This window comes from Pterocles gutturalis, unplaced genomic scaffold (assembly GCF_000699245.1).
Source record: "Pterocles gutturalis isolate BGI_N339 unplaced genomic scaffold, ASM69924v1 scaffold27421, whole genome shotgun sequence".
Lineage (NCBI taxonomy): Eukaryota > Metazoa > Chordata > Aves > Pterocliformes > Pteroclidae > Pterocles > Pterocles gutturalis.
Window position 1 is genome coordinate 1 of NW_010106265.1, and position 14,364 is coordinate 14,364.

Genomic DNA, 14,364 nt, shown 5'->3' on the forward strand with positions numbered 1-14,364 from the left:
CTATCCCAGCTGGACCCAGGACAAGAAGCCAGAGAGCAGGCCCTGTACTGAAGTACTTTTGTGTCTCTAGGATCTACAGCTAGGAAATTACGATGGTGAATGTTACTGGAGCCTGCTACAGAGGCAGGGCGACAGGATGTAGCATTAACATGTCAGCAACCCTGGATTATCACCAAATCTTTTAGTGGAAAATCCTTCTGTTGTCTCTTTCACAGAGTCCATTTCATTAGATTAAACACATTTCATTTCAGGCTTCTTGTCCTCTCATGCCCACCCTAAACTAGATGGCACCAAAGGCTTTTTCACTTGCAAATTCTGGAGGAAACCCAAGGATAATTACTGGACATGGTTAGTCCCCTAATACACATTTACCACTTTGAAGACAATAGACCTTAGACAGAGATTTGTTGCAGGCTTCAGATCTTGATATTCAAGGGAAAAAAGGTACTTTCTGCTTGTTACCTGCAATAGGGTCACACTGAAAGATCTGATATAATCCTAGACTGACAAAACACTCCTGACTAGAGCTACTAACAGGTCTGAGTAGAGTGTGCCTCTTTCTAGGATGGCAGTGGACTGTCTCACCCAGATGTCTGCTGGATTCTGCCAAGATTTTTGTTTATTTTCCTCTCCTTTAAATGCCTATGTGGCCAGAGAAGAACTATATTAAGTAGCACAGTACCACCCAAGAGGCAGCCATGTAAACTGTGCATTTAAAGAGAAGCCTGCACCAAATTAATTAAAGGTTAATAGCAAAGGCTTTTTAAGCTAGCTGTCTTGGTAAAAGAAACACTGCAAAATCATTTTCAAAATGCCTCTTTAAGGATCTTCTCTGTGTTTCTTATTCTGAAGAATTCCCTAGGGGAACAGGACTGGGAAACCCTAGTAGGATTTTGCTACTTGGCAATGCCTCCACCTGCTGTCAAAAAGGAAAATTATCATTTTTTGGTTCTTGAGGTATCTCCAAACAGCATTACTAAAATCAGACTTCTGGAAGAATGTGTCTGTTTTGGTTAGCTCCAGATAGATTAAAACACACAGATCCTGCTCTGGTACTGCTCTTTGGCCCTCTTAGCCCCTGCAGAATATCACCGAGCAAAACCCTTTTATATTTGGAGTTTTGCTATATTTCAACCAGTTTCCATACACTGTCTGTGTTTAGTAACATTCTTCCTTTAACTATGATTCCTTCAGAATCAATGGCATTCCCCATGTCACAACAGAAGCAGGACTTTCAGGAGCCATACACATCCAGAAATTATTGCTACCATCAACTGTTACTCAGATATGATAATTTATTTATTTACAAACTCTCCTAAAAGCCTGTATTTAGAAAACTGAATGTTTTATCCACAAGTTTTTAAATGCTAGAATTAGTGGCCGTATTTTCAAATGCAACTGAAAGTTTCTAAATAGAAGGGGCTGAATTTTTAGAAAACACCAAAACCTAGTCCCTCAAAGGTTTTTAAACTCTCAGATCATATTTTGACTAAAAACCATCCCTCGGGAATCAGCAGAAGTTAGACACCTATCCACCACTGCAAAGCTGGGCCTAAGAATTTTCCTTTGGAAAATAACACCCTTCTAAGGTGATGGAAACTGAATACACAAAAGCAACAGTTATATCCAGAAATTTCACAAGCATGGTTACAGTTTACCCATATATCAAAATATTAGTCTGTCTGAACAACGAGGGGTATACAGTTAATTTTCTGTCCATTTGACTGAAAAGCAGAATCTATTTCTCTCTTACTACCTTGACAAGTTATAATCACGTTTATAGCAAAGTTCTAAGCTGCATTCTTCTTTATCATCCACAATAGTCTGTCTCTTTTCTTTTTTTTTTTTTCTTTTTTTTTTTTTTTTTCAAGGAAGCGCAAACCTGTAAGGAAAGGCCTTTGGAAGTACAAAATGGTTTTTTGCACAGTAAAGCTGCTTGTCAACGGACTCGCAGTAACTCAACCAGTAAGTTGCAGAGAAGTAATCTTTTATCTTGTAATATTTGGGGAGTGCACAGCACAGCAGTTCATCGTGTGGTGGTGGTACATGCAGCATTGAAAGAAACTGCAGCTGTTGCCCAAATTTAGTTTGGCATCCTCAGCTAAGAATTGCTGATGCATAAAGACATCCGCTTTTATATTCACAATGTCCTACAATCAGGGGTTTCGTGCACAAGCATCCCATTTTATGTTTTTTTTTAATGTGTATTCTAAATAGGCCAATGCTCTTTTGATAGGGATTGTTTGCTTTTTACTATATTTAACATTAGTGGCTATCCTGACAGCGAGGATTGAAAAGACCACTCCCTTCACAGATTTACAAGAAGAAAAACATTTCAAAGTAACATTTACCTTATAAAATGAAACGTGCTGAGATGTCCAACAATTAAGAAATAACCCAGCCCGTCTCTCCACACCTGACAGGTGTAAATCCGTACTGGACGGGGGAGATGGACTGCACGGCGCCCCGGAGAGCCGTGCCCTTCAGAGACCGGCAGCCTCACGCTCTCCACACCAGCCGCAAATCTCTTTCCCAGCAGCTGGACTGCTCTGGAGGGAGAACGCTGGTAAGTGCTACAGGAAATCACCTGAGAAACAGAAACAACTATCTCCATTAAGGATTTCTCAATACCCTTGGCAGTCATGTTTCCCGCCAAAACTGACCTTCCTCACAGGCGCTGCCCGGGAAGATGGTGCACGCCCGCTTCCTCACCCCGTCCCTCCCCTGTGAGGAGTATGAGAGTGGGAAAGGCTCTGTGCCAGCAAAACCCCATTTCTTCAGCAGCTTCTCCCTCCCATTGCCCCAGCAGGTTTTACAGCGTGTGTAAATCCCCCTGGGTGGTTTCCACCACCTTGGTAGCCACCCGGAGCCACCTCAGAGCTCACAGCTGAAGGGACCCTTCCCAGGCAGATGCCCGCTGCTGGCTGTGGAGATGCTCTTTGCACATGGCTGATAAAACCCAGCCCTGAGCTTTGGGCCCCACTGCTGGGAGCCTCTCAAGTCACCTCTATTGGCCCAGCCATGGCCACAGGCAGGTATGGGCTGGCCTCATGGCTGGCAGTCGCTGCCCTCAGCTGCACTGGCTGTATGAGGCATCCTGCTTTCTGCCCCACAGTGAATCAGATGTATTTAAACAACCCCGTTAATGTAGGATAGAGATGGACAGTTTCTTGCTATCCAGATGGATTCCAAGCAATTCACCACAGGAGAGCAGAGGCTGGGCAGGGTAGAGTGTGTGGGATTTACAGTCAAAGGTCCCCAGGTTCAAGCCTGGAGTGGGAAGATGGAGAAGTTCCACATGCTCAGCTGCTGCCTCCTGCCCTGCCTGAGGCCTGGTCTTGCCACTGCTCCCCTGCCTTTTCCTGGCCCATCCCTCACCCTGGGGGCACCCACAGCCTGACCTAGGGCTTTAACAGGAGCAAGACAAACTGGAGCACAAACCCCAACCCAACAACACTTGTACAGACAGACCCTGAGGGACCTGCCAGGATTCCTCCCCTGCTTGAAGGTCCTGTGTGGGCAGATGGTGCCTGTTGGCCGTGGCTCTTTGGCAGTATCCTGGTTTTGGGTATTGTTACCTACCACACACAGAAATACAAAATATAACCCCCCCACAGCGAAGCAAAAGAAATTTGAAAACTTCTGATTTCAGTTTCAAAAGACCCACAACAGAATAAGCAGTCACCCTGATCTGGCAGAGGTATACTTTTTGGAGAGTATGTTTTTGGTCCTGCACAGACATTTCCCTCTTAATCATGTTCCCAATCCCATGTCAAACAAATAATCCTGTTTTCATGTCAAAATTGAGATTTATTTTCTTGCATATGTGGAAGCTGAAATTTTGGCTGGTGTTCCACACACTTCAATGCCTGTTAGTTTCACTTTGCTGCATTTAAAAAAAAAAAAAGTGTTGAACGCTCTTGGACTTGTTACAAGTGCAATTAACTCTGGCCCTGATGAACTTCATGCATAGTTAGCTTTAGGTAATAACTTGTGTCAGTGCTTAAATTAGTTTGTAATACTCAATTCAGTGTTCAAATAGGAGGTTTTCATTAAATATCTCATTAAAGGTTCATTAAAACAGGTCAAATCTCAGGGGCTGGAGTTGAGAAATCCACTATCTGTGGCATAGAGGGAGAAAAAGCACTGAGAAATTACTTGCCTTGATTGTCAAGAAAAAAATATGTGTTTCACTTCTTTCAGCTGTAGAAAGAAGCCTGTGTGTTGGCTTAACAGAGGTCGTGCAGGATAGTTCCCAGTCTGAAGAACTTTTGTGAGCACTAATTCATTTTTTGGGGGAAATACTGAAAACAGGTTCTGTATATCCCAAGATAAAGTTATTTAGTGGCAAGATGAGGATAAACAAGAAGATAAAAGAAGTTGTTTAGGACCCCTAATGGCCACAAATGGGATTTTGGCATGGAGAATCAAATCAAAGCACAAATATATCCTACACCATCAAACCACTTCAAGGGCCCATATTCTAGCTTCCCTCTAGTTTAGTCACTGCTGCACAATTTCAGTGAGTAGTGATTGTCTGAATAACAAATGGCTTCTGAAATTTAGAGAGAACTGATTTTTTTTTTTTTTTTAGTCTTTAGAACCATCAGTTATAAGGAAGAAATTTTGAAATAAACAAGCTGTCCTAATGTATGTCTAGGAATTTATTTTTCTGCATTAAAACTTGGTGTTTTGGTGTTGTTTTATGTTCACAGGCAATTTCAAGGCCATCTAGATCACTAAGTACAGCACAGCTGGTGCATACATCCTGTGGCTCACAGGCTTCAGTAATCTCAAACATCGTATTGATGAAAGGACAAGGGAAGGTGAGACTGGCTCTGTTGATTTACCAGAGGGTTTTATTTACTTTCAGAAATAAAAGCTACAAAGTGCAGGGAAGTGACTTCAGGTACTAAGGTTGCTACTTTTGGGTTGCCAGTTCATATTCAGGCTTTGCCAGAAGTGATAAGGTATCATCACTTTCTTCTTAAGTATCTCCATGCTGAAGCATAGTCTTTAGGTTCTAACAACACACCCACACCAAGCTAGCAACACTGACATTCACTGCCACTGTTTTTGGCATGTGGAAGTAGGCTTGAAATCATAGAGTAGAGCAGTGGAGCAGAGATCCACCTGCATTTTGTGGAGGAGGGTAACGATGGAGCAGAGATCCACCTGCAGCTTGTGGAAGGTAATGGTGGAGCAGAGATGCACCTGCAGCCTGGGGAGGACCCCATGCCAGAGCAGGTGGCTGCACCCAAAGGAGGCTGTGACCCTGTGGGAAAGCCATACTGGAGCAGGCTCCTGACAGGATCTGTGGAGAGAGAAGCCCACCCTGGATCAGGTTTGCTGGCAAGACTTGTGACCCTGTGGGGGCCCCATGCTGGAGCAGTCTGTGCCTGAAACACTGCACCCTGTGGAAGGGACCCACACTGGAGCAGTTCACAAAGAACTGCAGCCTGTGAGAATGCTTTACACTGGAGAATTTAATGGAGGACTGTCGCCTGTGGGAGGGACCCCACACTGGAGCAGGGGAAGAGTGTGAGGAGCCCTCTCCTTGAGGAAGAAGGATCAGCAGAGACAAGGTGTGTTGAACTGACCACAACCTGTACCGCTGAGGGGGAGGAGGTAGAGAAAATGGAGAGTAAAGTTAAGTCTGGGAAGAAGGGAGGTGTGGGGGGAAGGTGTTTTAAGATTTTGGTTTTATTTCTCATTATCCTACACTGATTTGATTGCTAATAAATTAAACTAATTTCCCCAAACTGAGTCTGTTTTGCCCGTGATAGTAATTGGTGAAATGGTCTCTGCCTATCCTTGTCTAGACCCATGAACCTTTTGTTATATTTTTCTCTCCCCCGCCCAGCTGAGGAGGAGGAGTGATAGAGTGGCTTTGGTGGGCACCTGGCATCCAGCCAGGGTCAACCCACCACAGGGCAGCAGGCAGTGTTTGTCTGTATATGTGGGAAGGAAGGACAAAGAATAAGTAGATGAGAAGTATCTACTTACAAAGGTCTGTTGGTGTTGCTTAAACTTACAACGTGCATTAACTACAGTCTTGGATAGAGAATAAGAGAGGGGTATCTCCTTAAGACCTCTGTCTGTATGTCTGAGGTTAGTAGTAATATCAAGATCTTATATGGTGTGTTTTATCAATCTCAGTTATGGGAGAGGAAATAAAAAAGAACAGATAAATTAATCTCTCAAGCTTACATATTGGTTCAAGGGCAAAATAAAAGAATGTAGACACCTTCCTGTGTGCTTATAAAACTAAATTAATTGATGGCAGCAAACAAAAAGCATATCATGAGGCTATCCAGCTGAAATTTTCATTTGTTTTTACTACCCGCATGTGGTTAAATATTTTTTCATGGATTATACTACTGTGTTAAACAGTACTGCCCATGTAGCTAATACAGAAGAAACTGTAAATGAACTATTATGAGAACTGAACATGGGCTCTCACACACAGTTTTTCTTCCATAAATTAGGGTTTGGGCTTCAGTATTGTTGGAGGGAAAGACAGCATTTATGGACCAATAGGCATCTATGTCAAAACCATCTTTCCGGGTGGAGCTGCTGCTGCTGATGGAAGGCTACAAGAAGGTGAGAGATCTCTCTTCTCTCCCTTTTCCTGCTCCAGATTCCCAAATAATGATGCCTAAAGGCAGAAGCTGAAATGAGACATGAATGACTTTTACACCTGCATCCATTATTGCATTTACAAGTCTCATTTTGTGTACATGCATGTATCATGTAACCTATTGTACAATACAGTAATAGTAACATAGTGCTATTTTTCTTTTTAAAAACAGGTGATGAAATTCTGGAACTGAATGGAGAATCCATGCATGGATTAACACATTATGATGCTTTACAAAAATTCAAGGTTATGTACTCTCCAGCTCAATTTCTGTCTTTACACACAATGTGCATGTGAACCCAACCAACTCATTATCTTTTCTTTCTAGCAGGCCAAAAAGGGACTTCTGACACTTACAGTCAGGACAAGCTTCAGCACCCCTCATTCTGCTTCCAGCTGTCTGTCACCCCACTTGTGTCAGTCACTGAGCTCTAGTACATGCATAACCAAAGAAAACAGCTCTTTCAGCTCAGAAAGTGCAACATTCTCATTAAATGCTACAAAGCCCAATGACAGGGTCATAATGGAAGTTACCCTAAACAAAGGTAAGTGCTAAAATTAGCTGAGCACTGACAAACAAGGCACTGATTCACAAAACACTCTTCATTTGCTCTCTGAATATCTTTCCTCACTAACCTGATTCTTTTATTGAACTAAGTTTTTTTTTTAATATATTAAATTAGATCTTGGTGCCTTAGTGCTAACAACTATCTATCAACAGCAGAACTTTGAACACCATCTGTCCTCAAGAGCCAATCTTGCATTTTGTTTTCCCCTCAATCCTTAGAGTCACATTCATATCCTTCACATCAAAAAATAAACCTCTTGGCAACAACTGCTAATTAGTAAGCAGATTATACAACTCTTACCCTTAATTATGTAAGCAGTTCATTTCATTCTTGAAAAGGCCTAAAAACAAATAAAACAAACAAACAAATCGATATCTTACATAGTTCTTTCACCTCCTCTCCAACTCTGATCGTCTTCTACTTATAAACAACCACTGGCAGAACGAAATAAACTTTTAAATATGGGAACATCAAAGCAATGAACAAAGCAAAGTCTCTATGAGATAACAGTATGACTTACCAAACACACAGTATGGGATCTGACATCGGAGTGGCTGTCCAGAGCAAAGAGGGTAAATTCACTAAACTCTTATACTGTATTATATAAAACAGAAAGGAGACCAAGATTATACAGCAAACAATAGCCACACATTCATAATTATTTTTTTGTTCTGTTTTTGTTTTTTTTTTTTTTGTTTTTATTTTTTTTTCAGTTCTGTCTCCTTGTAAAGTCATTTGAATTCTTATGTAACAAAGATATTTTACAAAATAAATCTGCATTGCATTGTGTATGCGGCACACCAGTAATGAGTTGCAAACCAGATCTTGGAACCTCACAAGCAATATTGGCGTGTAATTACTTTAATCATTGGGGGGGGAGGGGGAGGGAGAAAAATAACAGTATGAACAGCAGATAATACTGAATGTGAAACATTCATGAACACAAGACTTTGGTTCTGATTTGTATAGAAAAAATAATTACATTATAATTGTAATTATAATTACATTATAAATTGAAGAAAATTTTTAAAAAAATGTCTCTCCAACGGTTTGTTTTGACAGCTTCTTATGTCTTTTTTTATTCTTATTAATTCTTTCAGAGCCGGGTGTTGGCCTTGGAATTGGGTTATGTAGCATCCCTTGCTTTCAGTGTATTTCAGGGATTTTTATTCACACCCTCTCACCAGGCTCGGTGGCACATATGGATGGGAGACTCAGGTAGGAGGAGAAAGACTGTCGTATGCCACAAGTTTTTCATTGCTCTGTTTTATGGATTTATTTTTGACCTGTTTGGGCAGGAAGTCGTAGTTCTTTTTAGGAATGTTGTGTTTAAGGCATATGCACTCTTCTTAGGGTTTGAACTTGCGTATTTAGGATATGTGGGGTTTCCAGATACATAGCAACCCAGAAAATTATTGTCTCTTTTCCAGGCTGGGCTAGCTTGGGGGGGGGGCGGTCTCAGGCAAGCATATAACATTCTTTCTGGATATTTGTCAATGAGAAACTATCTGGAAAACCCCAAACTTATGGCATATTCTGGCTTGTTGAGCACTGTTTTTTCCTGACACCATTCCTCAAATTCTTTCCTGTCTTGCCCAGCAGAAATATAGATTTGCTGAAATGAGCTTTAGAGAGAGTGTAGAAATTCCCTTTGTAAGATTTATGACCAATTAGTAGTGTTGAACATATTTGGAATTGAACAGAACACAAAATTTTAATTGAAGGCTTTTTGGTTTAAATGTAGGTGCTCTGTAACCGTCTTTTCTACATGCCTAAGAGTTTAGCTGAAAGAACTGTGGTCTTATGCTATTTGAAAGTTTGTATGATACAAATCAGGGCCTTCAGTCAGCCTCTTAATCTACATGGGTATTTGCAGAAGAGCAGAGAAGGGCAATCTCTGTTTCCACGTGGGCCAAATTTGGATTTAATCTAGAAAGATTCAGTCTAGCAGTCAGCAGGATTACAATAACTTATCACTAGAATTTTTCTATTAACAAGTTATGCATATGTAGCAGAAACACAACATCCTTTCTGACCTTAAATAACACTAGCAGACCATAAAGGCATGAAAAGCAAATTGTTAACTTGAAAGGAAGGAAGGAAGATGTAGGTGAAAGCAGCAGCTGAGCTACATGCAGCAGAAAGATCACAGACACAAAGTGTGCATAGCTGAACATGAAGAAAGCTCAAAGGTTGCATGCAACAAGACTGTTAGACCAAAAAGACCTGGCCAAGTCATTCCCTTTCCATTTTCTGTAATAGGAACAGACAGACATAGTGATTTAATCAGTGATCAAATTAGAGGTCAACCACATGAATTTGCTTTTTGCTTTCACAGGGGTGAGACAAGGTTGGGAGAAAAAGAAAATCTGTTTTGTTTACATCCTCTCTCTTTTTTTAATATCTCTGCAGGTGTGGAGATGAAATTATTGAAATTAATGAAACTTCAGTACAGAATATGACTCTTAATGAAGTTTATGCTGTGCTAAGCCATTGTGATCCTGGGGCAGTGCAGATTATTATTAGCAGACACCCTGAACCACAGGTAGCACACTCTGTATTCATTCTGACTTTCAATAAAGCACATATTGAGAACTAAGACTCAGTGAGGGAGCAGGCGCTAATCTGAAACAGGTGGAAAAATGTTGATAACAAAGATGCTGCTGTCTTTATAAGCATCGCTGCACACAAACAAACCTGAGATATGCACTATCTTAAATGTAATCATGTAAGATTTGATAATCACTGGAGACAGACTTGCATGAGTTTCTGGGCTGTGAATAAGGAAATTACAGAAACAACACTGAAAGAATAAACAAAAATATATTTCTTGTTCAAGAATGAATTCCCAATATAAGAAAATAATTTGAAAGAGGGAACATACCCCACAAAAAGAAATAAATGTTTATACACCTGTCTTTCAGTAATTAAAATTTAGGTCTAGCCCAGTTTACTAGTATTTATAATTCAATTAATAATAAAGAAAAATATTTAATTATTGCAAGATTTTTCTACTAAATGCTTCTTAACATCAAATACTGTATAAATGATTATCAAGTTGAAATTGTTGCATAAATTATCATAAAAATGCAGTATCATACTGGTAAATCCAGAACTCCACTTCTTGTGAAACATGCAAAAGAACATTTATCTTTGAAAGATCTCCTGTTATCTAAACAACAAATATAAATAGCACATCCACAGATATAACTCAGCTATACTGGATATATACAAATATAATGGTGTGCATTTACTTAGTTTTAAAATTAACTGATATGTGATATAACTAGGTCTATTCGTTTCCATTAGAGGACTTGCAGAACTTGGAAATCTTTGTGAAAGGAATAAATGTTTAAATGTTACCCCACAACAATCTCATGAGAGTATAATGGCATGATATTTCCTAGGTGTCTGAGCAACAGCTTAAAGAAGCTGTTGCACAAGCTGTGGAAAACAACAGATTTGGAAAGGACAGACACCAATGGAGTACTGAAGGTAAGGGACCTAAAAGATATATAGGATGAGTATATATTAGAATTATTAGGATTCTATATTAGAATCCTTGGTAACAGTGAAATAACCTGAAGCAGAAGGGAAGAGGAGGTAACCTCACAGAACAGTGCTCCTAACTTGCCTCCTAAGATGTGTTACCAGAGTGATGAGAAAAGACCACATCTGTGATCTGTCTGATCACCAGCAAGAATTTTTGTGCAAACTTCCTCTTGCTCATCCTTTCCAATTTATAACTTCTGCTTAAAGCTTTCCAAACAACTGTCAGTAGGTGACAGGACTATGATAGCAAGGAACTGCACAGTGCAGGTGATGTCCTGGGGACAAATAGTTTGTTAATCCCCTTGTGAGGAAAGGCATATGCAGTCATGGTTAGAGCTATTTGCACAGTTCAGCTGTGACACCCTCCCACAGTAACATATTGCAATGAAACTCTTTATAGTGCCCTCTATGATTCTAAAGGACCAAACGTAACAGAATCATCAGTAAAGATGTACTTCTGAGATGTGTATATATATATGTAGGAAAAATGTAATGTTATTTTGCTGTTTGAGAATATAACTATTGACTCTGATCTACAAGCCTTTAATGCATAAATCATACTTTTGCATTAACTTATGATAGTATTTAGCTGCAAATTTAATCAGCTGAATCTTAGAAGTAAGCAATTTGCATGTATCTGAATAGACATTTTGAACATGTTCCTGATACAGGTGTTAAAAAACTAGAAATGAGCTGGCATGGAAGACACCCATGTGAAAAACATATCGAAAGGAATGCTGCTCATTGCAACCGCAGGACACAGAAGCTAATGACCCGCTCCAGCAGTGACAGCAGCTACAACCCTAGGTCCTCGTGTGGTAATGGTGCTGCATACCAACTGACTGACTTGAAAGCAAGAGTCCATAGCATTGATGTACCAATTACCAGACAGCCTGGCCTGCTGCCCTCCTTCTCTGGTAACAATTCAGAGAGAAATTCCCCTCCTACCTGTAGTGAGGGAGGTCGACCCTTGCAAAACACTAAGAAATCATCAGAGATCCTTGTTAGAAAACCTAAATCATCAAAGCCCAAACCTCCACCAAGGAAATATTTTAAGCAGGACTGTACATGTAACGACCAGTGTAACGCAGACAGAAAAGAAAAGCTTGTGTCCGAAGTAGCTGTATCACCATCTGTAAGCATTCAGGTAAAGCAAAACTTGCAAAATTTTTCTTGTGTTTGCATATTTGTGAGGCAGGGGAAGGAGGAAGGCAAAATGACTTTGTATGATGGCAGCAAGAAAAGCAAAGAAAGAGAAAATGTGCATACATAAGTGAGGACTGGGTGAAAGGGATGAGGCTCTTCTGTTTTGAAAACAACGTATGTATCTCAGTGAAGCCAGTTTAGGTCAAATGGGATGTTCAAACTAAGGTCAAAACGCAGAGAAGTGCCTGAATGAAATTTCCTCCCATATCAAGGACTCAGAGTTAAAATCCCAGTGAGAACAGCAGCAAGTATGAATTTGCATTCCTCACTGTTATTCCTCTTGAACACACACCACAGGTGCTTTCAGACACTCTCTGGTTCCAGTGCAACTGGAACCAGCAATGTGCTCTGGGCTGGGACGGGAGGAGTTTGCACAACCTCTGATGGCAGCTTGGTATGGTAGATCCTAACCTCAGCACTTACAGTCAAATCGTTTATGAAGTAAAGAAGTCATGAAACAACTTATTTGTTTCAGTTGTGGATTTCTGTTGGAAGAAAGCACTAGCATTATGTAGAGCGCGTAGTCTTGGGCTCATATACATTTCTTGAGACCAGTAGGTACTAAATAAACTGATTTAAATTGTGAGGCAATATATATTTGTTGATGAGATACAGTATTTGAAAACTGAGTGTATATTTGTACGTTACTAAATTTCAGTTCCTTGTCTTATCTAAGATAGAACAGAAAGTGTTTCACGTTTGCATGAGCGTGAGGGATTGTGAGATCTGCGTGTTGAAACAAAGTTGTGGTTTGTTTAAAAATGAAACCTCTTTCCCCTGGGTTTAGTAATATGCCAGGAGAAACGAGCAGATCTCAGTGCAATGCAAACAAAAACTCACACAGTTCCCAGGCTGCAGAGATAAAATAAAATGATACAGCTCTGAAGTCCATGTATAATATCCAAGAAAGTTTCAATTCAGCACCTCATGTAAGGTCACTCTTCTACCATCTCCTAAGAAGAGAGCAGTAGAAACATACTCACCAACAGCCACTAGAAAATCACTTTTCAGAAGTAAAATTCAGGGAAATAAGTACTTGTTGAACTTATCACTGCATGCAGCTTATTATTCTTTGGTACTCAGTTGTTGTAAATGATAAGGAGAAAAAAAAAATCTTGAGATCAGTAAAGTCTATGAAAAGTCAAGCTCTGTTAATGAAGAGAACTTCTACAGTAAGACAGTCTGTATATCTCAGGGCAATAGCTCCTTTAAGTCCCCAGGAGAGAGGGTTTCTTGTCAGAATGTATTTCAGATCATTAAGAGAAGGTTTTATTACTACTTTTTTTTTTTTAACCTTTATTCCCCAAACATCTTGTATTAGTCAGTTTGAGACCTGTATACCAGTTTTATATGGGGATCCACAAGATTTATATGGGTGTTCAGCAGACCTTGCTTTTTCATAACCAAGAATGCTTAATTGATATTTTTGACTGTGCTTTAAACTGCACCAGCAAAAAGGTAGGTATAATTGCCATGAGCAAAGAGTAAGATCAAACTGTCTGTTCATAGTGCTTCCAAATTGGCTACTTCTCTTACTGAATATCCAATGTCCACATCTAACCACAACAGAACAGAAGTGCAGCTTTCAAGAAGGACCCTAGTAAGCAGGGGATGGAGAGAGGTTTTCCTATAATACTAAAGTTACATTACAAACACCAGCCCATTACAGAAAAGCTAAGAAATTGTTCAATTATAGATTTTTTTCAGGACATTTTAATTTGTTTCTAGACCTTCAGTCTCTGTCCCATTTGGTTTTCGTTCCTATTAGTAATCCTGGAGCTTAACCACACAGCAGAGAGCACTTCCAGTGTCACAGCAGAGCAGATGGTAACTTGGTATCATTGCTACAAAGGAATCAAGTAATGCCAGAGCATGTGTTAGTGATATTTGAGAGGCATTTACTGCAACCTCAAACTAATCCTCTTACCCTGTGTTTCCAGACAAAAACAAGGAAGGGAAAGCTCTGAAACTGTAGTAATGATTGAGCTTGTCTAGCTTGTGCTAAGGGCAAAAGGCTTCAACAGAAAAGAGAGTTTGATACGAAGTTAGAGGAAGTTTCCTTTACTGGTTTACAAAAGCCCACTGAATGGTTGATCTTAAAAAGAAAAATGAAAAATATAGTAGGCAGTCTTTTAGTTTTATTATAAGTTTATTACTAAATTTTTGAGATGTTAATTGCATGTTTTCACAGTCTGTTTACAAGTCTAACCATAAAATATCACATCATCACTCTTGAAATACAGAATAAATGAAGGCCTATGAGGATTTCATCCCAAGCAGATATGAAAACTTGATTTCTATTCAATATTTTTTTCAGTTTAAAAACAAATTAATTTTTTTTCTGATTCATATATAGTGTGGTTTAATTTTGACACACTTCTGTTTCCTGTTTGTTCA

General features: G+C 39.8%; 1 protein-coding gene across 1 annotated transcript in view; it reads left to right on the forward strand.

Moving 5' to 3' along the window:
• Positions 1–1,871: 1,871 nt before the first annotated feature.
• IL16 (interleukin 16) overlaps positions 1,872–14,364 on the forward strand; it is a gene marked incomplete at its 5' end in the record, with an annotated part of 20,015 nt that continues 7,522 nt past the window's right edge. Inside the window, 11 exons of the mRNA XM_010087740.1 lie at positions 1,872–1,965; positions 2,424–2,566; positions 4,716–4,826; positions 6,489–6,603; positions 6,813–6,886; positions 6,972–7,185; positions 8,310–8,427; positions 9,622–9,754; positions 10,617–10,704; positions 11,433–11,908; positions 13,419–13,425. Of these exons, the coding sequence (XP_010086042.1) occupies positions 1,872–1,965; positions 2,424–2,566; positions 4,716–4,826; positions 6,489–6,603; positions 6,813–6,886; positions 6,972–7,185; positions 8,310–8,427; positions 9,622–9,754; positions 10,617–10,704; positions 11,433–11,908; positions 13,419–13,425 (1,573 nt within the window). The remainder of the gene's footprint in view (positions 1,966–2,423; positions 2,567–4,715; positions 4,827–6,488; positions 6,604–6,812; positions 6,887–6,971; positions 7,186–8,309; positions 8,428–9,621; positions 9,755–10,616; positions 10,705–11,432; positions 11,909–13,418; positions 13,426–14,364) is intronic.